This window comes from Protomyctophum parallelum (genome assembly GCF_964188405.1).
Source record: "Protomyctophum parallelum genome assembly, chromosome: 11".
NCBI lineage: Eukaryota > Metazoa > Chordata > Actinopteri > Myctophiformes > Myctophidae > Protomyctophum > Protomyctophum parallelum.
The window spans coordinates 50,065,617-50,090,307 of NC_139707.1; the positions used below are offsets into that span (position 1 = coordinate 50,065,617).

At 47.0% G+C, this 24,691-nt stretch overlaps 1 protein-coding gene and 1 pseudogene across 2 annotated transcripts in view; one reads left to right on the plus strand and one right to left on the minus strand.

Moving 5' to 3' along the window:
- Window positions 1–24,691, minus strand: part of LOC310867063 (protein unc-13 homolog B-like) — a gene marked incomplete at both ends in the record, with an annotated part of 127,538 nt that overhangs the window by 44,833 nt on the left and 58,014 nt on the right. The window contains 1 exon segment of the mRNA XM_083776857.1: window positions 23,056–23,152. Coding sequence (XP_083632983.1) covers window positions 23,056–23,152 — 97 coding nt within the window.
- LOC310866412 lies at window positions 3–6,136 on the plus strand (annotated as a pseudogene). The gene is made up of 3 exons: window positions 3–55; window positions 2,304–3,222; window positions 5,213–6,136. The product of its transcript is annotated as an uncharacterized misc_RNA (transcript).

Here is a 24,691-nt window from a genome sequence, read left to right on the forward strand (position 1 = left end):
AGATGTTTGTGTTTGGGGGCAATGATGGGGGTCCGCACCACGACACCATCAGAGTGTTTGACACACAGACCAACCACTGGATGAACACACCTTCTACACATCCTCTACCAGAAGTTTGCTGGGAACATTCAGCCTTTACCTACAATGGAGAGCTGTACATATTTGGTGGCTGTAATAACAAAAACCATTACTTCAATGATCTGTGGAGATTCAACCCAGAGACCTTCTCCTGGAAGAAGGTTGAGCCTAAGGGGAAACGCCCACATGGGATGACGAATATGTGCTGTTGCATGGTGGGAGATCGTGTCATCCTCTTTGGAGCAGACAACAGACCAGGTGACCTGTATGTCTTAGACTTCAGTCCTAGCCTCAAGACATTATGTAAGCTAGCAGTTATTCAGTACGGTCTGGAGCAGTCTGAACTCACACACAACATCAGGTGGGAACTGGCAGCCATGACTGGCCGGATGTGACATTTCTGGGCGTTCCTGTCTAGCATGGTGTCAGTCTATGTTTAGCTCTCTGCGTACCCTCATACTGTACGTACACGTGTGGTGAGAGCAGAAGAGTGAAAAAGTGTTGCTTCTCAAGGACATAGAGAACCAGGAACAAGTCAAAAAGTAATTGGCCAGCCCCTAGAGGGCGCTAAACAGCACTGAGGGAATGTCAGCATATTAAAAACTCATTCCCTGCCAATGACGACTTTGAACTATTTTTTTTTCCCGGGCTCTAGCCACTCCCATGCCCAGCTTTGTTTGGTTGTGAGCACCCCATATCGATGATTTGATTGGCTGAGCACCCCATATCGATGATTTGATTGGCTGAGCACCCCATATCGATGATTTGATTGGCCGAGCACCACAGGACTGAGGATAAGGAAAGTGAGGACAGGAAAGTGATGATGTATGATGATAAGAGCACCCGTCACTTCACACCAGTGTGATTCCTTTTTTTTTTCTTTCAAAAGCCCACACTGTCAGAGGCGACTTTGGACAATCTTTGCAGGGCGCTAGCCCCTCCCCCTAGCCCCTCGCCCCTCCCCCTAGCCCCTCTCCCTAGCCCCTCCCCCTATGTCCAGCTTCGAGGGTTCGTGAAACACAAACATCGAAGACAAAAGTGAGGACGGAAATTATTGTGATTGGCCGGAATGTGACGATGTACGATGATAAGAGCGCCCCTCACTTCACACGGGTGTGATTTTTTTTCCTCTCCGAAAGCCCACACTGTCATGTGACCCATGGCTACATGATGATGAAATAATAATAATAATAATACAACTTTATTCGTATAGCACCTTTCATGACATACCGTCATGAAATGGCTATAATCGTTACGCGACTATAGCCACTGTCTGCACGCCTCTGAGCTATAGTGTCGATTCTTCACCTTTCACCAAGGGGCCAGCTAGGCACCCAACGTTGAAGCGCTGGGCCCTAGTGGTGAGAGGAAGGACTGCAGGCGGACCCGTGGATTCATGACGAGGAAACCCCCGTGCAGCAGCTGGGCTTTAACATCGACCGCTCGGTTGCACTTCCGCATTGGACCACCCAAAATGTGGCTGCTTCAAAACGTCACTGAGCAACTTCCACTGACATGAATAGCGGAGGGGGCGGAGCTCCTCGCCAGATCAATCTCTATCCTTTTAATACTCTATGCCTTTTAGACACAAACATTAAACCAACGGAGACTTTACGTCATAAATGTAGACGAGCAAAACGGCTATAGTTTGTCCTAGAACACAAACGTTGCAATGACAATGAATGGAGCGGCATTGTTGTTACGCTGTCAAAATGTGCTGAACCCAAAATGCAGAGTCACGACTCACAACCAGCGGAATAGTGTCCAAACCCACTACTGTTCTGGTGTTGCCTGTCTGTGTTTATTTCTCCCCATGAATATGCCCAAAAATGGTGGAATGATGTCATATATCCAATTGGCCACTAATTGTGTGAAATCATTAGCTATCCTACAATATGACGTAATCATGCAATGACATCACAGCCATATCATTGTTGTTTACAAATAAGTGTCCGATACTCTAAACATCAGTTAGTGATTTGTAACAAGGAAACCTGAGCTGCCTTCATCCTAACAAGTTAGTCTGTAAGTTAGTTGTCAACGCTTTTTGACGGTGTGGAGCTGCTGTGTGAAATGTTTCACTGGACGATACATCTGGAAGGAGAACATAGGAAGGACCAGGCTGCTGTGGTGGTCGGACACGAGATCTACTGCTTTGGAGGAGACGTAAACCAGATAGATCACATTGAAGTACACGTCTTCAACACAGCGTCTTTATGCTGGAGGAAGTTGACCCCAGGGACCCCTGGAACAGGAGAACCTCACCTTGAGGTTCCCTCCAGGCGCTGGGGTCACACAGCTGTGCTGATTGGAGACACTGTATACCTCTGGGGAGGGAGGACTAACCTAGGTTATAATTACTGCAATGTCCTTCATGCATTTGATGTCGACGCCCACACATGGTTGAAACCACAGGTTTCTGGGACCGTTCCAGAGGGGCGGTACTACCACTCAGCCTGTGTGTTGGGGAAGGTAATGTTTATCCATGGAGGATGGACCCAGACTAGATACACTAATGACATCTACAAGTTGGACTCCACCACAATGCTCTGGACTTTAATTAACACCAGAGGAACTCCACCTCCTGATTCAGAATGTCACTCTGCCACCATCACTGGGTCAAAGATGTTTGTATTTGGGGGCTGTGGGGGGGGTCAGAAGAACACCATCAGAGTGTTTGACACACAGACCAACCACTGGATGAACACACCTTCTACACATCCTCTACCAGAAGGACGCTGGGAACATTCAGCCTTTACCTACAATGGAGAGCTCTACATATTTGGTGGCCGTAATAACAAAAACCATTACTTCAATGATCTGTGGAGATTCAACCCAGAGACCTTCTCCTGGAAGAAGGTTGAGCCTAAGGGGAAACGCCCACATGGGATGACAAATATGTGCTGTTGCATGCTGGGAGATCGGGTCATCCTCTTTGGAGGATCCAGTGATGACCTGTATGTCTTAGACTTCAGTCCTAGCCTCAAAACATTATGTAAGCTAGCAGTTATTCAGTAAGGTCTGGAGCAATATGAACTCCCACACAACATCAGGTGGGAACTGGCAGCCATGACTGGCAACAGCGCGATGGACCAAGCTGCATTGGCAGCCATAGAACATTCTTATCCCGGGCTAAAACCGGATGTGACATTTCTGGGCGTTCCTGTCTAGCGTGGTGTCAGTCTATGTTTAGCTCGCTGCGTAGCCTCATACTGTACGTACACGTGTGGTGAGAGCAGAAGAGTGAAAAAGTGTTGCTTCTCAAGGACATAGAGAACCAGGAACAAGTCAAAAAGTCATTGGCCAGCCCCTAGAGGGCGCTAAACAGCACTGAGGGAATGGCAGCATATTAAAAACTCATTCCCTGCCAATGACGACTTTGAACTTTTTTTCCCCCGGGCTCTAGCCACTCCCATGCCCAGCTTTGATTGGTTGTGAGCACCCCATATCGATGATTTGATTGGCTGAGCACCCCATATCGATGATTTGATTGGCCGAGCACCACGGGACTGAGGATAAGGAAAGTGTGGACAGGAAAGTGATGATGTATGATGATAAGAGCACCCCTCACTTCACACCAGTGTGATTCCTTTTTTTTTTCTTTCAAAAGCCCACACTGTCAGAGGCGTCTTTGGACAATCTTTGCAGGGCGCTAGCCCCTCCCCCTAGCCCCTCGCCCTAGCCTCTCCCCCTAGCCCCTCCCCCTAGCCCCTCCCCCCTAGCCCCTCCCCCTAGCCCCTAGGTGGGGCGGCGGTGGCTCAGGGGTAGAGTGCCTGGATGGTAACCGTAAGGTTGCCAGTTCGAACCCGGGCTCCCCCAGAGTTACTGTCGAAGTGTCCTTGAGCAAGACACTGAACCCCTAATTGCTCCCGATGTGCTAGTTGGTGCCTTGCATGGTTTCCGCTGCCATCGGTGTATGAATGGGTGAATGTAATGCACAATCTCTGTAAAGCGCCTTGGATAAAGGCGCTATATAAATGCACCATTTACCATTTACCATTAGCCCCTCCCCCTATGTCCAGCTTCGAGGGTTCGTGAAACACAAACATCGAAGACAAAAGTGAGGACGGCAATTATTGTGATTGGCCGGAATGTGACGATGTACGATGATAAGAGCGCCCCTCACTTCACACAGGTGTGATTTTTTTTCCTCTCCGAAAGCCCACACTGTCATGTGACCCATGGCTACATGATGATGAAATAATAATAATACAACTTTATTCGTATAGCACCTTTCATGACATACCGTCATGAAATGGCTATAATCGTTACGCGACTATAGCCACTGTCTGCACGCCTCTGAGCTATAGTGTCAATTCCTCACCTTTCACCAAGGGGCCAGCTAGGCACTCCAACGTTGAAGCGCTGGGCCCTAGTGGTAAGAGGAAGGACTGCAGGCGGACCCGTGGATTCATGACGAGGAAACCCCCGTGCAGCAGCTGGGCTTTAACATGGAGCGCTCGGTTGCACTTCCGCATTGGACCACCCAAAATGTGGTGGTCCAAATGCGGAAATGCGCCCAAAAAGGCGGAAGTAGACGGTCCCTCCGGCTGCTTCAAAACGCCACTGAGCAACTTCCACTGACATGAATAGCGGAGGGGGGCGGAGCTTCGCGCCAGATCAATCTCTATCCTTTTAATACTCTATGCCTTTTAGACACAAACGTTAGACCAACGGAGACTTTACGTCATAAATGTAGACGAGCAAAACGGCTATAGTTTGTCCTAGAACACAAACGTTGCAATGACAATGAATGGAGCGGCATTGTTACGCTTTCAAAATGTGCTGAACCCAAAATGCATATGACGTAATCATGCAATGACATCACAACCATATCATTGTTGTTTATAAATAATTGTCCGATACTCTAAACATCAGTTAGTGACTTGCAACAAGGAAACCTGAGCTGCCTTCATCCTAACAAGTTAGTCTGTAAGTTAGTTGTCAACGCTCATAGACGGTGGAGCTGCTGTGTGAAATGTTTCACTGGACGATACATCTGGAAGGAGAACATAGGGAGGACCAGGCTGCTGTGGTGGTCGGACACGTGATCTACTGCTTTGGAGGAGACGGAAACCAGATGGATCACATTGAAGTACACGTCTTCAACACAACGTCTTTATGCTGGAGGAAGTTGACCCCAGGGACCCCTGGAACAGGAGAACCTCACCTTGAGGTTCCCTCCAGGCGCCGGGGCCACACAGCTGTGCTGATTGAAGATACTGTCTACCTCTGGGGAGGGAGGACTAACCCAGGTTATAATTTCTGCAATGTCCTTCATGCATTTGATGTCGACGCCCACACATGGTTGAAACCACAGGTTTCTGGGACCGTTCCAGAGAGGAGGAGATACCACTCAGCCTGTGTCTTGGGGAAGGTCATGTTTATTCATGGAGGATGGACCCAGCTGACTGGATTCACTAATGACATCTACAAGTTGGACTCCACCACAATGGTCTGGGCTTTAATCAACACCAGAGGAACTCCACCTCCTGTTTCATGGTGTGACTCTACTACCATCATCGGGACAAAGATGTTTGTATTTGGGGGCTGTGGGGGGGGTCAGAAGAACACCATCAGAGTGTTTGACACAGAGACCAACCACTGGATGAACACACCTTCTACACATCCTCTACCAGAAGGACGCTATGATCATTCAGCCTTTACCTACAATGGAGAGCTGTACATATTTGGTGGCCGTAATAACAAAAAACATTACTTCAATGATCTGTGGAGATTCAACCCAGAGACCTTCTCCTGGAAGAAGGTTGAGCCTAAGGGGAAACGCCCACATGGGATGCAGGAGATGTGCTGTTGCATGCTGGGAGATCGGGTCATCCTCTTTGGAGGATCCAGTGATGACCTGTATGTCTTAGACTTCAGTCCTAGCCTCAAAACATTATGTAAGCTGGCAGTTATTCAGTACGGTCTGGAGCAGTCTGGACTCCCACACAACATCAGGTGGGAACTGGCAGCCATGACTGGCAACAGCGCGATTGGACCAAGCTGCATTGGCAGCCATAGAACATTCTTATCCCGGGCTAAAAACCAGATGTGACATTTCTGGGCGTTCCTGTCTAGCGTGGTGTCAGTCTATGTTTAGCTCGCTGCGTAGCCTCATACTGTACGTGCACGTGTGGTGAGAGCAGAAGAGTGAAAAAGTGTTGCTTCTCAAGGACATAGAGAACCAGGAACAAGTCAAAAAGTCATTGGCCAGCCCCTAGAGGGCGCTAAACAGCACTGAGGGAATGACAGCATATTAAAAACTCATTCCCTGACAATGACGACTTTGAACTATTTCTTTTTCCCCGGGCTCTAGCCACTCCCATGCCCAGCTTTGATTGGTTGTGAGCACCCCATATCGATGATTTGATTGGCTGAGCACCCCATATCGATGATTTGATTGGCTGAGCACCCCATATCGATGATTTGATTGGCCGAGCACCACGGGACTGAGGATGAGGAAAGTGAGGACAGGAAAGTGATGATGTATGATGATAAGAGCACCCCTCACTTCACACCCGTGTGATTCCTTTTTTTTTTCTTTCAAAAGCTCACACTGTCAGAGGCGACTTTGGACAATCTTTGCAGGGCGCTAGCCCCTCCCCCTAGCCCCTCGCCCTAGCCCCTCCCCCTAGCCCCTCCCCCCTAGCCCCTCCCCCTATGTCCAGCTTCGAGGGTTCGTGAAACACAAACATCGAAGACAAAAGTGAGGACGGCAATTGTGATTGGCCGGAATGTGACGATGTACGATGATAAGAGCGCCCCTCACTTCACACGGGTGTGATTTATTTTTCTCTCCGAAAGCCCACACTGTCATGTGACCCATGGCTACATGATGATGAAATAATAATAATAATACAACTTTATTCGTATAGCACCTTTCATGACATACCGTCATGAAATGGCTATAATCGTTACGCGACTATAGCCACTGTCTGCACGCCTCTGAGCTATAGTGTCGATTCTTCACCTTTCACCAAGGGGCCAGCTAGGCACTCCAACGTTGAAGCGCTGGGCCCTAGTGGTAAGAGGAAGGACTGCAGGCGGACCCGTGGATTCATGACGAGGAAACCCCCGTGCAGCAGCTGGGCTTTAACATGGAGCGCTCGGTTGCACTTCCGCATTGGACCACCCAAAATGTGGCGGTCCAAATGCGGAAATGCGCCCAAAAAGGCGGAAGTAGACGGTCCCTCCGGCGGCTTCAAAACGCCACTGAGCAACTTCCACTGACATGAATAGCGGAGGGGGGCGGAGCTTCGCGCCAGATCAATCTCTATCCTTTTAATACTCTATGCCTTTTAGACACAAACGTTAAACCAACGGAGACTTTACGTCATAAATGTAGACGAGCAAAACGGCTATAGTTTGTCCTAGAACACAAACGTTGCAATGACAATGAATGGAGCGGCATTGTTACGCTTTCAAAATGTGCTGGACCCAAAATGCAGAGTCACGACTCACAACCAGCGGAATAGTGTCCAAACCCACTACTGTTCTGGTGTTGCCTGTCTGTGTTTATTTCTCTCCATGAATATGCCCAAATATGGAGGAATGATGTCATATATCCAATTGGCCACTCATTGTGTGAAATCATTAGCTATCGTACCACATGACGTAATCATGCAATGACATCACAACCATATCATTGTTGTTTATAAATAAGTGTCCGATACTCTTAACATCAGTTAGTGACTTGCAACAAGGAAACCTGAGCTGCACTCATCCTAACAAGTTAGTCTGTAAGTTAGTTGTCAACACTCATTGACGGTGGAGCTGCTGTGTGGAATGTTTCACTGGACGATACATCTGGAAGGAGAACATAGGAAGGACCAGGCTGCTGTGGTGGTCGGACACGAGATCTACTGCTTTGGAGGAGAAGTAAACCAGATAGATTACATTGAAGTACACGTCTTCAACACAGCGTCTTTATCCTGGAGGAAGTTGACCCCAGGGACCCCTGGAACAGGAGAACCTCACCTTGAGGTTCCCTCCGGGCGCCTGGGCCACACAGCTGTGCTGATTGAAGATACTGTCTACCTCTGGGGAGGGTGGACTAACCCAGGTTATAATTTCCGCAATGTCCTTCATGCATTTGATGTCGACGCCCACACATGGTTCAAACCACAGGTTTCTGGAACCGTTCCAGAGGGGAGGATATACCACTCAGCCTGTGTGTTGGGGAAGGTCATGTTTATCCATGGAGGATGGACCCAGACTAGATACACTAATGACATCTACAAGTTGGACTCCACCACAATGCTCTGGACTTTAATTAACACCAGAGGAACTCCACCTCCTGATTCATACTGTCCCTCTGCTACCATCATCGGGACAAAGATGTTTGTGTTTGGGGGCTATGATGGGGGTCAGCACCACGACACTATCAGAGTGTTTGACACACAGACCAACCTCTGGATGAACTCACCTTCTACACAGCTTCTACCAGAAGGACGCTCTGATCATTCAGCCTTTACCTACAATGGAGAGCTGTACATATTTGGTGGCCGTAATAACAAAAACCATTACTTCAATGATCTGTGGAGATTCAACCCAGAGACCTTCTCCTGGAAGAAGGTTGAGCCCAAGGGGAAACGCCCACATGGGATGACGAATATGTGCTGTTGCATGCTGGGAGATCGGGTCATCCTCTTTGGAGGATCCGGTGATGACCTGTATGTCTTAGACTTCAGTCCTAGCCTCAAGACATTATGTAAGCTAGCAGTTATTCAGTACCGTCTGGAGCAGTCTGAACTCCCACACAACATCAGGTGGGAACTGGCAGCCATGACTGGCCGGATGTGACATTTCTGGGCGTTCCTGTCTAGCGTGGTGTCAGTCTATGTTTAGCTCGCTGCGTAGCCTCATACCGTACGTACACGTGTGGTGAGAGCAGAAGTGTGAAAAGGTGTTGCTTCTCAAGGACATAGAGAACCAGGAACAAGTCAAAAAGTCATTGGCCAGCCCCTAGAGGGCGCTAAACAGCACTAAGGGAATGTCAGCATATTAAAAACTAATTCTCTGCCAATAACGACTTTGAACTATTTTTTTTCCTGGCTCTAGCCACTCCCATGCCCAGCTTTGATTGGTTGTGAGCACCCCATATCGATGATTTGATTGGCTGAGCACCCCATATCGATGATTTGATTGGCTGAGCACCCCATATCGATGATTTGATTGGCTGAGCACCCCATATCGATGAATTGATTGGCCGAGCACCACGGGACTGAGGATAAGGAAAGTGAGGACAGGAAAGTGATGATGTATGATGATAAGAGCACCCCTCACTTCACACCATTGTGATTCCTTTTTTCTTTCTTTCAAAAGCCCACACTGTCAGAGGCGACTTTGGACAATCTTTGCAGGGCGCTAGCCCCTCCCCCTAGCCCCTCGCCCTAGCCCCTCGCCCTAGCCCCTCCCCCCTAGCCCCTCCCCCTAGCCCCTCCCCCTAGCCCCTCCCCCTATGTCCAGCTTCGAGGGTTCGTGAAACACAACCATCAAAGACAAAAGTGAGGACGGCAATTATTGTGATTGGCCGGAATGTGACGATGTACGATGATAAGAGCGCCCCTCACTTCACACAGGGGTGATTTTTTTTTTCTCTCCGAAAGCCCACACTGTCATGTGACGCATGGCTACATGAAGATGAAATAATAATAATAATACAACTTTATTCGTATAGCACCTTTCATGACATACCGTCATGAAATGGCTATAATCGTTACGCGACTATAGCCACTGTCTGCACGCCTCTGAGCTATAGTGTCGATTCTTCACCTTTCACCAAGGGGCCAGCTAGGCACTCCAACGTTGAAGCGCTGGGCCCTAGTGGTAAGAGGAAGGACTGCAGGCGGACCCGTGGATTCATGACGAGGAAACCCCCGTGCAGCAGCTGGGCTTTAACATGGAGCGCTCGGTTGCACTTCCGCATTGGACCACCCAAAATGTGGCGGTCCAAATGCGGAAATGCGCCCAAAAAGGCGGAAGTAGACGGTCCCTCCGGCGGCTTCAAAACGCCACTGAGCAACTTCCACTGACATGAATAGCGGAGGGGGGCGGAGCTTCACGCCAGATCAGTCTCTATCCTTTTAATACTCTATGCCTTTTAGACACAAACGTTAAACCAACGGAGACTTTACGTCATAAATGTAGACGAGCAAAAACGGCTATAGTTTGTCCTAGAACACAAACGTTGCAATGACAATGAATGGAGCGGCATTGTTACGCTTTCAAAATGTGCTGGACCCAAAATGCAGAGTCACGACTCACAACCAGCGGAATAGTGTCCAAACCCACTACTGTTCTGGTGTTGCCTGTCTGTGTTTATTTCTCTCCATGAATATGCCCAAATATGGAGGAATGATGTCATATATCCAATTGGCCACTCATTGTGTGAAATCATTAGCTATCCTACAATATGACGTAATCATGCAATGACATCACAACCATATCATTGTTGTTTATAAATAATTGTCCGATACTCTAAACATCAGTTAGTGACCTGCAACAAGGAAACCCGAGCTGCCTTCATCCTAACAAGTTAGTCTGTAAGTTAGTTGTCAACACTCATTGGCGGTGGAGCTGCTGTGTGAAATGTTTCACTGGACGATACATCTGGAAGGAGAACATAGGAAGGGCCAGGCTGCAGTGGTGGTCGGACACGAGATCTAATGCTTTGGAGGAGACATGAACCAGATAGATCACATTGAAGTACATGTCTTCAACACAGCGTCTTTATGCTGGAGGAAGTTGACCCCAGGGACCCCTGGAACAGGAGAACCTCACCTTGAGGTTCCCTCCAGGCGCTACGGTCACACAGCTGTGCTGATAGAATATACCGTCTACCTCTGGGGAGGCAACGTGCTTTATGCCTTTGATGTCGACGCCCACACATGGTTGAAACCACAGGTTTCTGGGACCGCTCCAGAGGGGAGGAGATACCACTCAGCCTGTGTCTTGGGGAAGGTCATGTTTATCCATGGGGGTTTGGGGACCCAGACTGGATTCACTAATGACATCTACAAGTTGGACACCACCACAATGGTCTGGTCTTTAATTAACACCAGAGGAACTCCACCTCCTGTTTCATACTGTCACTCTGCTACCATCATCGGGTCAAAGATGTTTGTATTTGGGGGCTATGGGGGGGGAGTCAGTGCTACGACACCATCAGAGTGTTTGACACAGAGACCAACCACTGCATAAACACACCTTCTACACATCCTCTACCAGAAGGACGCTGGGAACATTCAGCCTTTACCTACAATGGAGAACTATACATATTTGGTGGCTTCAACGGTACCCCGGCCGTCAATGATCTGTGGAGATTCAACCCAGAGACCTTCTCCTGGAAGAAGGTTGAGCCCAAGGGGAAACGCCCACAAGGGATGAAGAATATGTGCTGTTGCATGCTGGGAGATTGTGTCATCCTCTTTGGAGCAGAGAACAGACCAGGTGACCTGTATGTCTTAGACTTCAGTCCTAGCCTCAAGACATTATGTAAGCTAGCAGTTATTCAGTACGGTCTGGAGCAGTCTGAACTCCCACACAACATCAGGTGGGAACTGGCAGCCATGACTAGCAACAGCTCGATTGGACCAAGCTGCATTGGCAGCCATAGAACATTCTTATCCCGGGCTAAAACCGGATGTGACATTTCTGGGCGTTCCTGTCTAGCGTGGTGTCAGTCTATGTTTAGCTCGCTGCGTAGCCTCATACCGTACGTACACGTGTGGTGAGAGCAGAAGAGTGAAAAAGTGTTGCTTCTCAAGGACATAGAGAACCAGGAACAAGTCAAAAAGTCATTGGCCAGCCCCTAGAGGGCGCTAAACAGCACCGAGGGAATGTCAGCATATTAAAAACTCATTCCCTGCCAATGACGACTTTGAACTATTTTTTTTCCCGGGCTCTAGCCACTCCCATGCCCAGCTTTGTTTGATTGTGAGCACCCCATATCGATGATTTGATTGGCTGAGCACCCCATATCGATGATTTGATTGGCTGAGCACCCCATATCGATGATTTGATTGGCCGAGCACCACAGGACTGAGGATAAGGAAAGTGAGGACAGGAAAGTGATGATGTATGATGATAAGAGCACCCCTCACTTCACACCAGTGTGATTCCTTTTTTCTTTCTTTCAAAATCCCACACTGTCAGAGGCGACTTTGGACAATCTTTGCAGGGCGCTAGCCCCTCCCCCTAGCCCCTCGCCCTAGCCCCTCCCCCTAGCCCCTCCCCCTATGTCCAGCTTCGAGGGTTCGTGAAACACAAACATCGAAGACAAAAGTGAGGACGGCAATTATTGTGATTGGCCGGAATGTGACGATGTACGATGATAAGAGCGCCCCTCACTTCACACGGGTGTGATGTTTTTTTCTCTCCGAAAGCCCACACTGTCATGTGACCCATGGCTACATGATGATGAAATAATAATAATAATACAACTTTATTCGTATTGCACCTTTCATGACATACCGTCATGAAATGGCTATAATCGTTACGCGACTATAGCCACTGTCTGCACGCCTCTGAGCTATAGTGTCGATTCTTCACCTTTCACCAAGGGGCCAGCTAGGCACTCCAACGTTGAAGCGCTGGGCCCTAGTGGTGAGAGGAAGGACTGCAGGCGGACCCGTGGATTCATGACGAGGAAACCCCCGTGCAGCAGCTGAGCTTTAACATCGAGCGCTCGGTTGCACTTCCGCATTGGACCACCCAAAATGTGGCGGTCCAAATGCGGAAATGCGCCCAAAAAGGCGGAAGTAGACGGTCCCTCCGGCGGCTTCAAAACGCCACTGAGCAACTTCCACTGACATGAATAGCGGAGGGGGGCGGAGCTTCGCGCCAGATCAATCTCTATCCTTTTAATACTCTATGCCTTTTAGACACAAACGTTAAACCAACGGAGACTTTACGTCATAAATGTAGACGAGCAAAACGGCTATAGTTTGTCCTAGAACACAAACGTTGCAATGACAATGAATGGAGCGGCATTGTTACGCTTTCAAAATGTGCTGAACCCAAAATGCAGAGTCACGACTCACAACCAGCGGAATAGTGTCCAAACCCACTACTGTTCTGGTGTTGCCTGTCTGTGTTTATTTCCCTCCATGAATATGCCCAAATATGGAGGAATGATGTCATATATCCAATTGGCCACTCATTGTGTGAAATCATTAGCTATCCTACAATATGACGTAATCATGCAATGACATCACAACCATATCATTGTAGTTTATAAATAATTGTCCGATAGACTAAACATCAGTTAGTGACTTGCAACAAGGAAACCTGAGCTGCCTTCATCCTAACAAGTTAGTCTGTAAGTTAGTTGTCAACGCTCATTGACGGTGGAGCTGCTGTGTGAAATGTTTCACTGGACGATACATCTGGAAGGAGAACATAGGAAGGACCAGGCTGCTGCTGTGGTGGTCGGACATGAGATCTACTGCTTTGGAGAAGACGTAAACCAGATAGATCACATTGAAGTACACGTCTTAAACACAGCGTCTTTATGCTGGAGGAAGTTGACCCCAGGGACCCCTGGAACAGGAATACGCCACCTTGAGGTTCCCTCCAGGCGTTACGGTCACACAGCTGTGCTGATAGAATATACTGTCTACCTCTGGGGAGGCAACGTGCTTTATGCCTTTGATGTCGACGCCCACACATGGTTGAAACCACAGGTTTCTGGGACCGCTCCAGAGGGGAGGTACTACCACTCAGCCTGTGTCTTGGGGAAGGTCATGTTTATCCATGGGGGTTTGGGGACCCAGACTGGATTCACTAATGACATCTACAAGTTGGACACCACCGCAATGGTCTGGTCTTTAATTAACACCAGAGGAACTCCACCTCCTGTTTCATACTGTCACTCTGCTACCATCATCGGGACAAAGATGTTTGTGTTTGGTGGCTGTGATGGGGGTCAGTGCTACGACACCATCAGAGTGTTTGACACACAGACCAACCACTGGATGAACACACCTTCTACACATCCTCTACCAGAAGGACGCTGGGAACATTCAGCCTTTACCTACAATGGAGAGCTGTACATATTTGGTGGCTTCAACTGTACCCCGGCCGTCAATGATCTGTGGAGATTCAACCCAGAGACCTTCTCCTGGAAGAAGGTTGAGCCCAAGGGGAAACGCCCACAAGGGATGAAGAATATGTGCTGTTGCATGCTGGGAGATCGTGTCATCCTCTTTGGAGCAGAGAACAGACCAGGTGACCTGTATGTCTTAGACTTCAGTCCTAGCCTCAAGACATTATGTAAGCTGGCAGTTATTCAGTACGGTCTGGAGCAGTCTGAACTCACACACGACATCAGGTGGGAACTGGCAGCCATGACTGGCAACAGCGCGATTGGACCAAGTTGCATTGGCAGCCATTGAACATTCTTATCCCGGGCTAAAACCGGATGTGACATTTCTGGGCGTTCCTGTCTAGCGTGGTGTCAGTCTATGTTTAGCTCGCTGCGTAGCCTCATACTGTACGTACACGTGTGGTGAGAGCAGAAGAGTGAAAAAGTGTTGCTTCTCAAGGACATAGAGAACCAGGAACAAGTCAAAAAGTCATTGGCCAGCCCCTAGAGGGCGCTAAACAGCACTGAGGGAATGTCAGCATATTAAAAACTCATTCCCTGCCAATGACGACTTTGAACTATTTATTTTCCCCGGGCTCTAGCCACTCCCATGCCCAGCTTTGATTGGTTGTGAGCACCCCATATCGATGATTTGATTGGCTGAGCACCCCATATCGATGATTTGATTGGCTGAGCACCCCATATCGATGATTTGATTGGCTGAGCACCCCATATCGATGATTTGATTGGCCGAGCACCACGGGACTGAGGATGAGGAAAGTGAGGACAGGAAAGTGATGATGTATGATGATAAGAGCACCCCTCACTTCACACCAGTGTGATTCCTTTTTTTCTTTCTTTCAAAAGCCCACACTGTCAGAGGCGACTTTGGACAATCTTTGCAGGGCGCTAGCCCCTCCCCCTAGCCCCTCGCCCTAGCCCCTCCCCCTAGCCCCTCCCCCTATGTCCAGCTTCGAGGGTTCGTGAAACACAAACATCGAAGACAAAAGTGAGGACGGCAATTATTGTGATTGGCCGGAATGTGACGATGTATGATGATAAGAGCGCCCCTCACTTCACACGGGTGTGATTTTTTTTCTCTCCGAAAGCCCACACTGTCATGTGACCCATGGCTACATGATGATGATGATGAAGATGATGAAATAATAATAATAATACAACTTTATTCGTATAGCACCTTTCATGACATACCGTCATGAAATGGCTATAATCGTTACGCGACTATAGCCACTGTCTGCACACCTCTGAGCTATAGTGTCGATTCTTCACCTTTCACCAAGGGGCCAGCTAGGCACTCCAACGTTGAAGCGCTGGGCCCTAGTGGAAGGAGGAAGGACTGCAGGCGGACCCGTGGATTCATGACGAGGAAACCCCCGTGCAGCAGCTGGGCTTTAACATCGAGCGCTCGGTTGCACTTCCGCATTAGAGATGTTAGAGATTAAACAACGAATAACAACCAGAACCAGCAACTGCATTTACTTAATCACATGTAACAAATGTGGTTTACAATATGTCGGAGAAACGGGTAAAACAATAGGTACAAGGCTGGGACAACACAGATACAATATTAACAATGGAAAAAAGACAACCACAAGATTTGTGCAACATTTCATGGCTCATGGCATTGAAGCTCTAAAATGCGCTGGACTTCAACACAATCCCAACTGGACAGTAGGACAAAGACGTTTTAATGAAAAACAGTGGATTAAGAACCTCAACACGGATTTCCCTGGAGGCTTAAACATGCCTAAAATCAGATCTTGAACACAACAAAACCTAAACGCAGGATTAAACTGGAGAAATCTAAAAATGATTGGATCAGACTTCCTCCAGATACATGGCGAATGCATTTATTCCTTGCATTGTGCCTAAACATGTTGCGACCTGCCGTCGCAACATGTTTAGACACAATGCACTGAAATTCTTTTATAATTATTACTGATTCTCCATTAGAGACATTTTATCTCTACTAAAACCAAACCACAAATGAAAAAATCCAGAACAATGGAACACACACCCATTGATTCTGATTGGACAGGGTGAAACAATGGCTAAGAAAACCACACCCTTCAAACAAAGCTAAGTGGCCAAAGACTACTAGGTCACGCCCACCATTAGGAACACATAAAAACCAGGGGTACAGCACAACTAATCATTCTTCTAACAGAATCTTGCCTGAAGAAGGACCAACCAGTCCGAAATAGCTATAGCATGCATCAGATGAACCACTTGAGAGACTACCGCAGAACTACTACTACTACTACTAGATACATGGCCTGAGGACGGGCCATACTTACAAGAACCTCCACCGGGATGATGGCCTGGAAACAAGCCATATCACCAGGAGAGAATCAACACCCAACCGCCTGAAGACAGGCGAGAATTCAACCCTAGGCTGGAGGAGCCCTGGATGAGGAACAGACCCAGAGAGAGATCTCCCCATCAACCACAGGGAATTCCAAACAATCAACGGCCTGACTACAGACCACAGATCCGCCGGAGACAGAAACCTTGGTTGAACAACAGACAGCAGGACCAGCAGTCAGTACATCAGCCAAGAGCCGGAGAGAGACCGCACCACCAGACCCGAACGGGTCCAGTAAGATATAACACACACATCTACACACACACACACCACACAGAAAGAGGTGACTTCTTAAAAGCCATCAGGACCATGAACAAATTGATCATAAGTACACATCATCTGCAGAATGTAAATTCTTCTAGCAGACCACCAGCAAGTATAGCAAGGAAAACCCTTGAACTCATAAATTTGATAAAACCAGCTCAACCAACGGATAAAACCACCCTATTACTTGAAGGGATATCCAGACACTGGTGCCATACAACAATCTTAGCCCTAGAGGAACACTACACTACACTGATAAACACAACCAAACAAGAATTAACAGATAACCTAACAGAGGACGAAGAGAAGAAAGCCTTTACCATAGCAATCAGATGGTCTAGAAAAAACTTAGGGAAAAGGCTAAAACTATTAGAGATAAACAAAGCCCAACTTATAATCACACAGCTTAGAACAAATAGAACGATCCTATCTGCCCCATCCCCTCCCACTGTTGTCTCTTTGCATGCCTCCAATTCACACCCTCCTTCCCCGATTCCTATTATGCATGTTTCCACTCCCTGTCTTCCTAGCCCATCTCCACATGTCCCCATTTCACCCCCTCTTTCCCCTATTCCTGTTATGCATGTCCCCACTCCTCTTGCCCCATCTACTGGTAGAATACCCCATTGTTCTCCATTACCCCACCCTTGTGTATCCACTGCCCCCCTTTCCCCACCTTCTCTGACCCCCACCCCCTCCACCCTATGTTCTTTCCCCAAAGTACTTATCGCCAGGCCACCACCACAAACCCTAGTACAGGTCCCCCCCAGAAGGAATCTTTCGGAAGTAGACTTCCCTCCCCTGACCTCACCAATACAGAAGAGCACACCACAGAGGCAAACACGAAGCCAAAAAGACAAAACCAAGGGAGCCAATCCAAATGACACACCACAACCCCAGAGGGCGGTCCGCAGCAGGACGGAACCAATAAAGGAGAGGACCGCACAGAACCAGACCCAGGACACAGAAGCAGCCCCTACCAGGACCACGACGGACCCAGGAGAGAACCGGGGACAGGAAACAGACGAACCAGAGATCCTTGGACCAAGGACCCCAGGGGAAGTTTACAAACACATCTCCACAGGGAAGAAGAACCTACGTTGGAGACTACACCCAGAGAAAAGCATCGTCATCATAGGAGACTCAAACTTGGGTAACATCCCATCTCTCAGACGACCGGATCTGCAAGTGGATGGCTACCCAGGAATGTCATTCCAACACACGAAGGTCTTACTGGAGAGATCACCAAGGAACACCACGGTAGCACACTGTATCCTATCCGTTGGGATAAACGAGAGAGGCCACACTAAAAAGACAGCACAGAGGGCCTTGAGAGAGACCATCGCAGCAGCACAGAACGCATTTCCAACCGCAAGTATCCATATCCCTTTAATCAACTTCTCAAATGACCTCACACACAGGGAGAAAGACAACTTAAGAGATTTAAATCGCAATATTGTAAAAAATAGCTTCCTCCCAAAATTGGATGAAAGGGATTTTAAAGTGGGTCCTGATAACATACATTGGACAGGCAAGGCAATGCTTGAAAATTGGCTTACTAGTTTAAACTTATTGACCCCATAAACCCAGAAAGGAGGGGGAGTAAGTCTAACATAATTAATTTGTCACATTACTTCCAACCAGATCAACACCAGACCGAACTGCTGGAAAAGGGGCTTTCATTTGTTCCAACTCTGGACATCTACAAACAACAAACCAACAGGTTAAAGAAAGACCTTTCCCAGTATCACCGCAGACTGAAACTAGCCACACACTTTGGAAGGGACCAGGGAAGAGAAATACAACCATTTCGACCAGGTTCAAACTGGGAACCTGCCGAGACAGTACTCCCCACCAGCCTTAAACAACTAATCAAGAAGGACATGAATACGGTAAAACACATACCAGGACACATTAAGGAAAAAGATAATCTCACAATAGAACAAACCAAGGCACTTAGGGAACTAATCAACCACAAACAAATCGTAATCAAACCAGCAGACAAAGGCTCCTGCATAGTAATTATGGACAGACACCAATACCTGTTAGAAGGTGAGAGACAACTCAACAATCAGGACCATTATAGGCAATTAGACCAACCAATTTACATAGAGACAGCGAAAAAAGCCCAAGCCATTGTTAACAAACTGAGGGAAAAAAGACACATAAATGCCAAGCAACATAAATATTTAATAGGACAGGACAGCCCTCGAGCTAGGATATTTTATCTTTTACCAAAAATACACAAAAGCCCGGATTCATGGACAATACCATATGAAATTCCACCCGGTAGACCAATTGTGTCGGACTGTGGCAGTGAGACTTATCAGACAGCAGAGTTTATTGAATATTTCCTAAACCCACTGTCGATAAAACACCCCAGTTTTATAAAAGACACTTACGATTTTGTGGACAAAATTAAAGCTATTACAGTAGGAAAAGAGGCCTTGTTGTTTTCAATAGATATAGACAGCCTCTACACAAACATTGAGACAGAAGCAGGCCTACTAGCAGTTAAAGAAGTATTTAATAAGTACCCGGACACAAATCGACCAGAGGAGGAATTACTCCAATTACTAGACTTAAATCTAACCCAGAATGATTTTTCCTTTAACAACAAATTTTATTTACAAATCAAAGGGACGGCCATGGGAAAGCGATTTGCACCATCTTATGCAAACATTTACATGAGCATATGGGAGCAGACAGCACTAGAAAAATGCAGACTTAAACCAACACATTATTATAGGTTTCTGGATGATATTTTTGGAATATGGGAACATAGCAAGGAAGAATTCCAGGAATTTATTGATGTTCTTAATAGCCATCATAGATCCATAACGATAGAATTTGTGACACACACGGAAAGGATTGACTTTCTTGATGTAACAATCTTCAAGGGCCCAAACTTTAACACAAATGGGAAACTAGACTTAAAAGTATTCTTTAAAGAAACAGACACCCACGCCCTATTACACAAAACGTCATTCCACCCGACACACTCTTACACAGGGATAGTCAAATCACAACTACTAAGATTCCATAGGATTTGCACGCAAAGTAGTGATTTCAAAATAGCTTGTAAAACACTATTTAAGGCACTCAGACTAAGGGGATACACTAGGACATTCCTCCGGAAAGCTCAAAGTACCTTCTTAGAAATAAGAGTACGAGATCCAGGCCCTAAATTGGCCCTGATAACCAGTTATTCAACACAGAGCACACTAGCCAACAACAGAATAAAAAGGAATTTTGAGAACCGAACGGATGATCTTCTAAAAGATTATAAAATTATATCGGCATACAGAAAAAACAAAAACCTTAAAGATTATCTAGTACACAGCAAGCTAAAAGAAATCAACACACCAGCACGCGAGGGACCAGAATACTTCAAACCCAAACAATTAGTCAAAAATAGAACCACAAAACGCGTGTTAGAGATTAAACAACGAATAACAACCAGAACCAGCAACTGCATTTACTTAATCACATGTAACAAATGTGGTTTACAATATGTCGGAGAAACGGGTAAAACAATAGGTACAAGGCTGGGACAACACAGATACAATATTAACAATGGAAAAAAGACAACCACACAATGCACTGAAGTTTTTTAATTCCCTCCCCCTATGTCCAGCTTCGAGGGTTCGTGAAACACAAACATCGAAGACAAAAGTGAGGACGGCAATTATTGTGTTTGGCCGGAATGTGACGATGTACGATGGGTGTGATTTTTTTTTCCGAAAGCCCACACTGTCATGTGACCCATGGCTACATGATGATGATGATGATGATGAAATAATAATAATAATACAACTTTATTCGTATAGCACCTTTCATGACATACCGTCATGAAATGGCTATAATCGTTACGTGACTATAGCCACTGTCTGCACGCCTCTGAGCTATAGTGTCGATTCTTCACCTTTCACCAAGGGGCCAGCTAGGCACTCCAACGTTGAAGCGCTGGGCCCTAGTGGTAAGAGGAAGGACTGCAGGCGGACCCGTGGATTCATGACGAGGAAACCCCCGTGCAGCAGCTGGGCTTTAACATGGAGCGCTCGGTTACACTTCCGCATTGGACCACCCAAAATGTGGCGGTCCAAATGCGGAAATGCGCCCAAAAAGGCGGAAGTAGACGGTCCCTCCGGCGGCTTCAAAACGCCACTGAGCAACTTCCACTGACATGAATAGCGGAGGGGGGCGGAGCTTCGCGCCAGATCAATCTCTATCCTTTTAATACTATATGCCTTTTAGACACAAACGTTAAACCAACGGAGACTTTACGTCATAAATGTAGACGAGCAAAACGGCTATAGTTTGTCCTAGAACACAAACGTTGCAATGACAATGAATGGAGCGGCATTGTTACGCTTTCAAAATGTGCTGAACCCAAAATGCAGAGTCACGACTCACAACCTGCGGAATAGTGTCCAAACCCACTACTGTTCTGGTGTTGCCTGTCTGTGTTTATTTCTCTCCATGAATATGCCCAAATATGGAGGAATGATGTCATATATCCAATTGGCCACTCATTGTGTGAAATCATTAGCTATCCTACAATATGACGTAATCATGCAATGACATCACAGCCATATCATTGTTGTTTATAAATAAGTGTCCGATACTCTAAACATCAGTTTGTGACTTGCAACAAGGAAACCTGAGCTGCCTTCATCCTAACAAGTTAGTCTGTAAGTTAGTTGTCAACACTCATTGACGGTGGAGCTGCTGTGTGAAATGTTTCACTGGACGATACATCTGGAAGGAGAACATAGGAAGGACCATGCTGCTGCTGTGGTGGTCGGACACGAGATCTACTGCTTTGGAGGAGACGTAAACCAGATGGATCACATTGAAGTAGACGTCTTCAACACAGTGTCTTTATCCTGGAGGAAGTTGACCCCAGGGACCCCTGGAACAGGAGAACCTCACCTTGAGGTTCCCTCCGGGCGCCTGGACGACACAGCTGTGCTGATTGAAGATACTGTCTACCTCTGGGGAGGGAGGACTAACCCAGGTTATAATTTCTGCAATGTCCTTCATGCATTTGATGTCGACGCCCACACATGGTTGAAACCACAGGTTTCTGGGTGCGCTCCAGAGGGGAGGAGATACCACTCAGCCTGTGTCTTGGGGAAGGTCATGTTTATTCATGGAGGATGGACCCACACTGGACTCACTAATGACATCTACAAGTTGGACTCCACCACAATGGTCTGGGCTTTAATCAACACCAGAGGAACTCCACCTCCTGTTTCATGGTGTCACTCTGCTACCATCATCGGGACAAAGATGTTTGTATTTGGGGGCTGTGGGGGGGGTCAGAAGAACACCATCAGAGTGTTTGACACAGAGACCAACCACTGGATGAACACACCTTCTACACAGCTTCTACCAGATGGACGCTATGATCATTCAGCCTTTACCTACAATGGAGAGCTGTGCATATTTGGTGGCCATAATAACAATAACCAGTACGTCAATGATCTGTGGAGATTCAACCCAGAGACCTTCTCCTGGAAGAAGGTTGAGCCCAAGGGGAAACGCCCACAAGGAATGAAGTATATGTGCGGTTGCATGCTGGGAGATCGTGTCATCCTCTTTGGAGCAGACAACAGACCAGCTGACCTGTATGTCTTAGACTTCAGTCCTAGCCTCAAGACATTATGTAAGCTAGCAGTTATTCAGTGCGGTCTGGAGCAGTCTGGACTCACACACAACATCAGGTGGGAACTGGCAGCCATGACTAGCAACAGCACGACTAGACCAAGTTGCATTGGCAGCCATAGAACATTCTTATCCCGGGCTAAAACCGGATGTGACATTTCTGGGCGTTCCTGTCTAGCGTGGTGTCAGTCTATGTTTAGCTCTCTGCGTAGCCTCATACTGTACGTACACGTGTGGTGAGAGCAGAAGAGTGAAAAAGTGTTGCTTCTCAAGGACATAGAGAACCAGGAACAAGTCAAAAAGTCATTGGCCAGCCCCTAGAGGGCGCTAAACAGCACTGAGGGAATGTCAGCATATTAAAAACTCATTCCCTGCCAATGACGACTTTGAACTATTTTTTTTCCCGGGCTCTAGCCACACCCATGCCCAGCTTTGATTGGTTGTGAGCACCCCATATCGATGATTTGATTGGCTGAGCACCCCATATCGATGATTTGATTGGCTGAGCACCCCATATCGATGATTTGATTGGCTGAGCACCCCGGTACAGACAAACAGACAGTCTCACCCCCTCTCTCTTGTCTCTCTCCAGAGCTCCGTGCATGAACTCCATCGACACGTCTTCATTCTCAGCCAGCCAGGCCAGGACGAACTGCAGGAACCACCTGATGGAGAGAGAGAGAGAGAGAGAGAGAGAGAGATAGAGAATGAGAGAGAGAAGCGAGAGCTCTTGAACACCTAGTGTTTTTGTTGCTTAAAATGAGATAAACAACAACAGTTTTACTGAAATAAGTACTTTGGAAGTAGTTTACTACAATAGTGAAAAGAGAGAAAGAAAAAGAGAAGAAAAACGAATTTAAATAAACACAGAACCACTTCAACAACAACAAAGAGCTAGCTAGCTAGCTAGCATGCTAAGTAGCTGAAGAAGACTACAGCATTGAAAATAGAGGGGGGGGGAAACGAACTTAACCACAGCACCACTTCTTCAATAACAACAACATCAACAAAGAGCTAGCTAGCTAGCAAGCATGCTAAGCAGCTGAAGAAGACAAAAACAGTGAAAAGAGAGGGAGAAAAAAAAACGAACTTAACCAACAACAGCTAGCCAGCTAGCAAGCATGCTAAGCAGCTGAAGAAGACAAAAACAGTGAAAAGAGAGGGAGAAAAAAAAACGAACTTAACCAACAACAGCTAGCCAGCTAGCAAGCATGCTAAGCAGCTGAAGAGAACAAATCAAGAACAAATCAACAACATTAAGGAGTGAGTACATTTACAAAATATAACAGCCAAGGAAATTGATCAAAATATCCAGGAGAATTATGCTAAGAAAGGGCTGACACTGCTAGCAACAGAGAGGGCAGTTTATTTAGCTACTCAAGGAGACTCATTTATGCTACCACCACTTTCCAAATGGCAACCAAGGAAGCAGTGGCTGAATCCAGCATTGCTGTTCCTATCCTGTACCCTACAGAAGTGACTAATGACAGTGCCCGCCAGGTGTTTAAGCAGAAACTGCTAGAAGATAGACCTGATACTCTCTTTGCAGATCTCTATAGGAAAGATGGGAAGCTCTGTAATCTGATCTTCTACACAGACAATCCTACAGCATGGCGTGATGCCATTATAGATCACTACCCCCCATCTTTAATAAAAAGAGAAGGCTTCTCCAAAGGCTCGACATTGAAAATAAGTGACAAAGAAGACCTCGGCACTATAACCACAGTGAACCTATACAAATCAGGAAAAGTAGTGATTCAGGGGGGAAACCTTGGACAGCTAGAGAGAGACTTCCTGGTCATCAAGGACAGAGCCCAGCAGAAAAAGTCTTCCTCTAACCTAGCTGCCATTCCATCTACAAGTGCAAATACCTCTGAGCACTCAACAGAACTGCCTCCACAGGAAACTGAGCCCACCAACACTGGTTCCACACCAGATACCTCCTTCCACATCATGAGGGACAAGTTTACTCAGCTGGAGGTAGAACTAGTGCAGCTCAGACACGCATTCAGCTCTGTCCAGTCAGACAAGGAAGAAGAAGACATCACCAGCAGCAGACAAAAGGAAAAGGAGGAGATGGACGGCTACAGGAAAGAGTTAGCCGCTCTGAGGAGAGAAATACAACATCTCAAGGACGACAGACAGAACTATATGGCTCAGCTAACAGCACTAAGAGAAGAGATGAGAGAGATGAAACAGGAGAG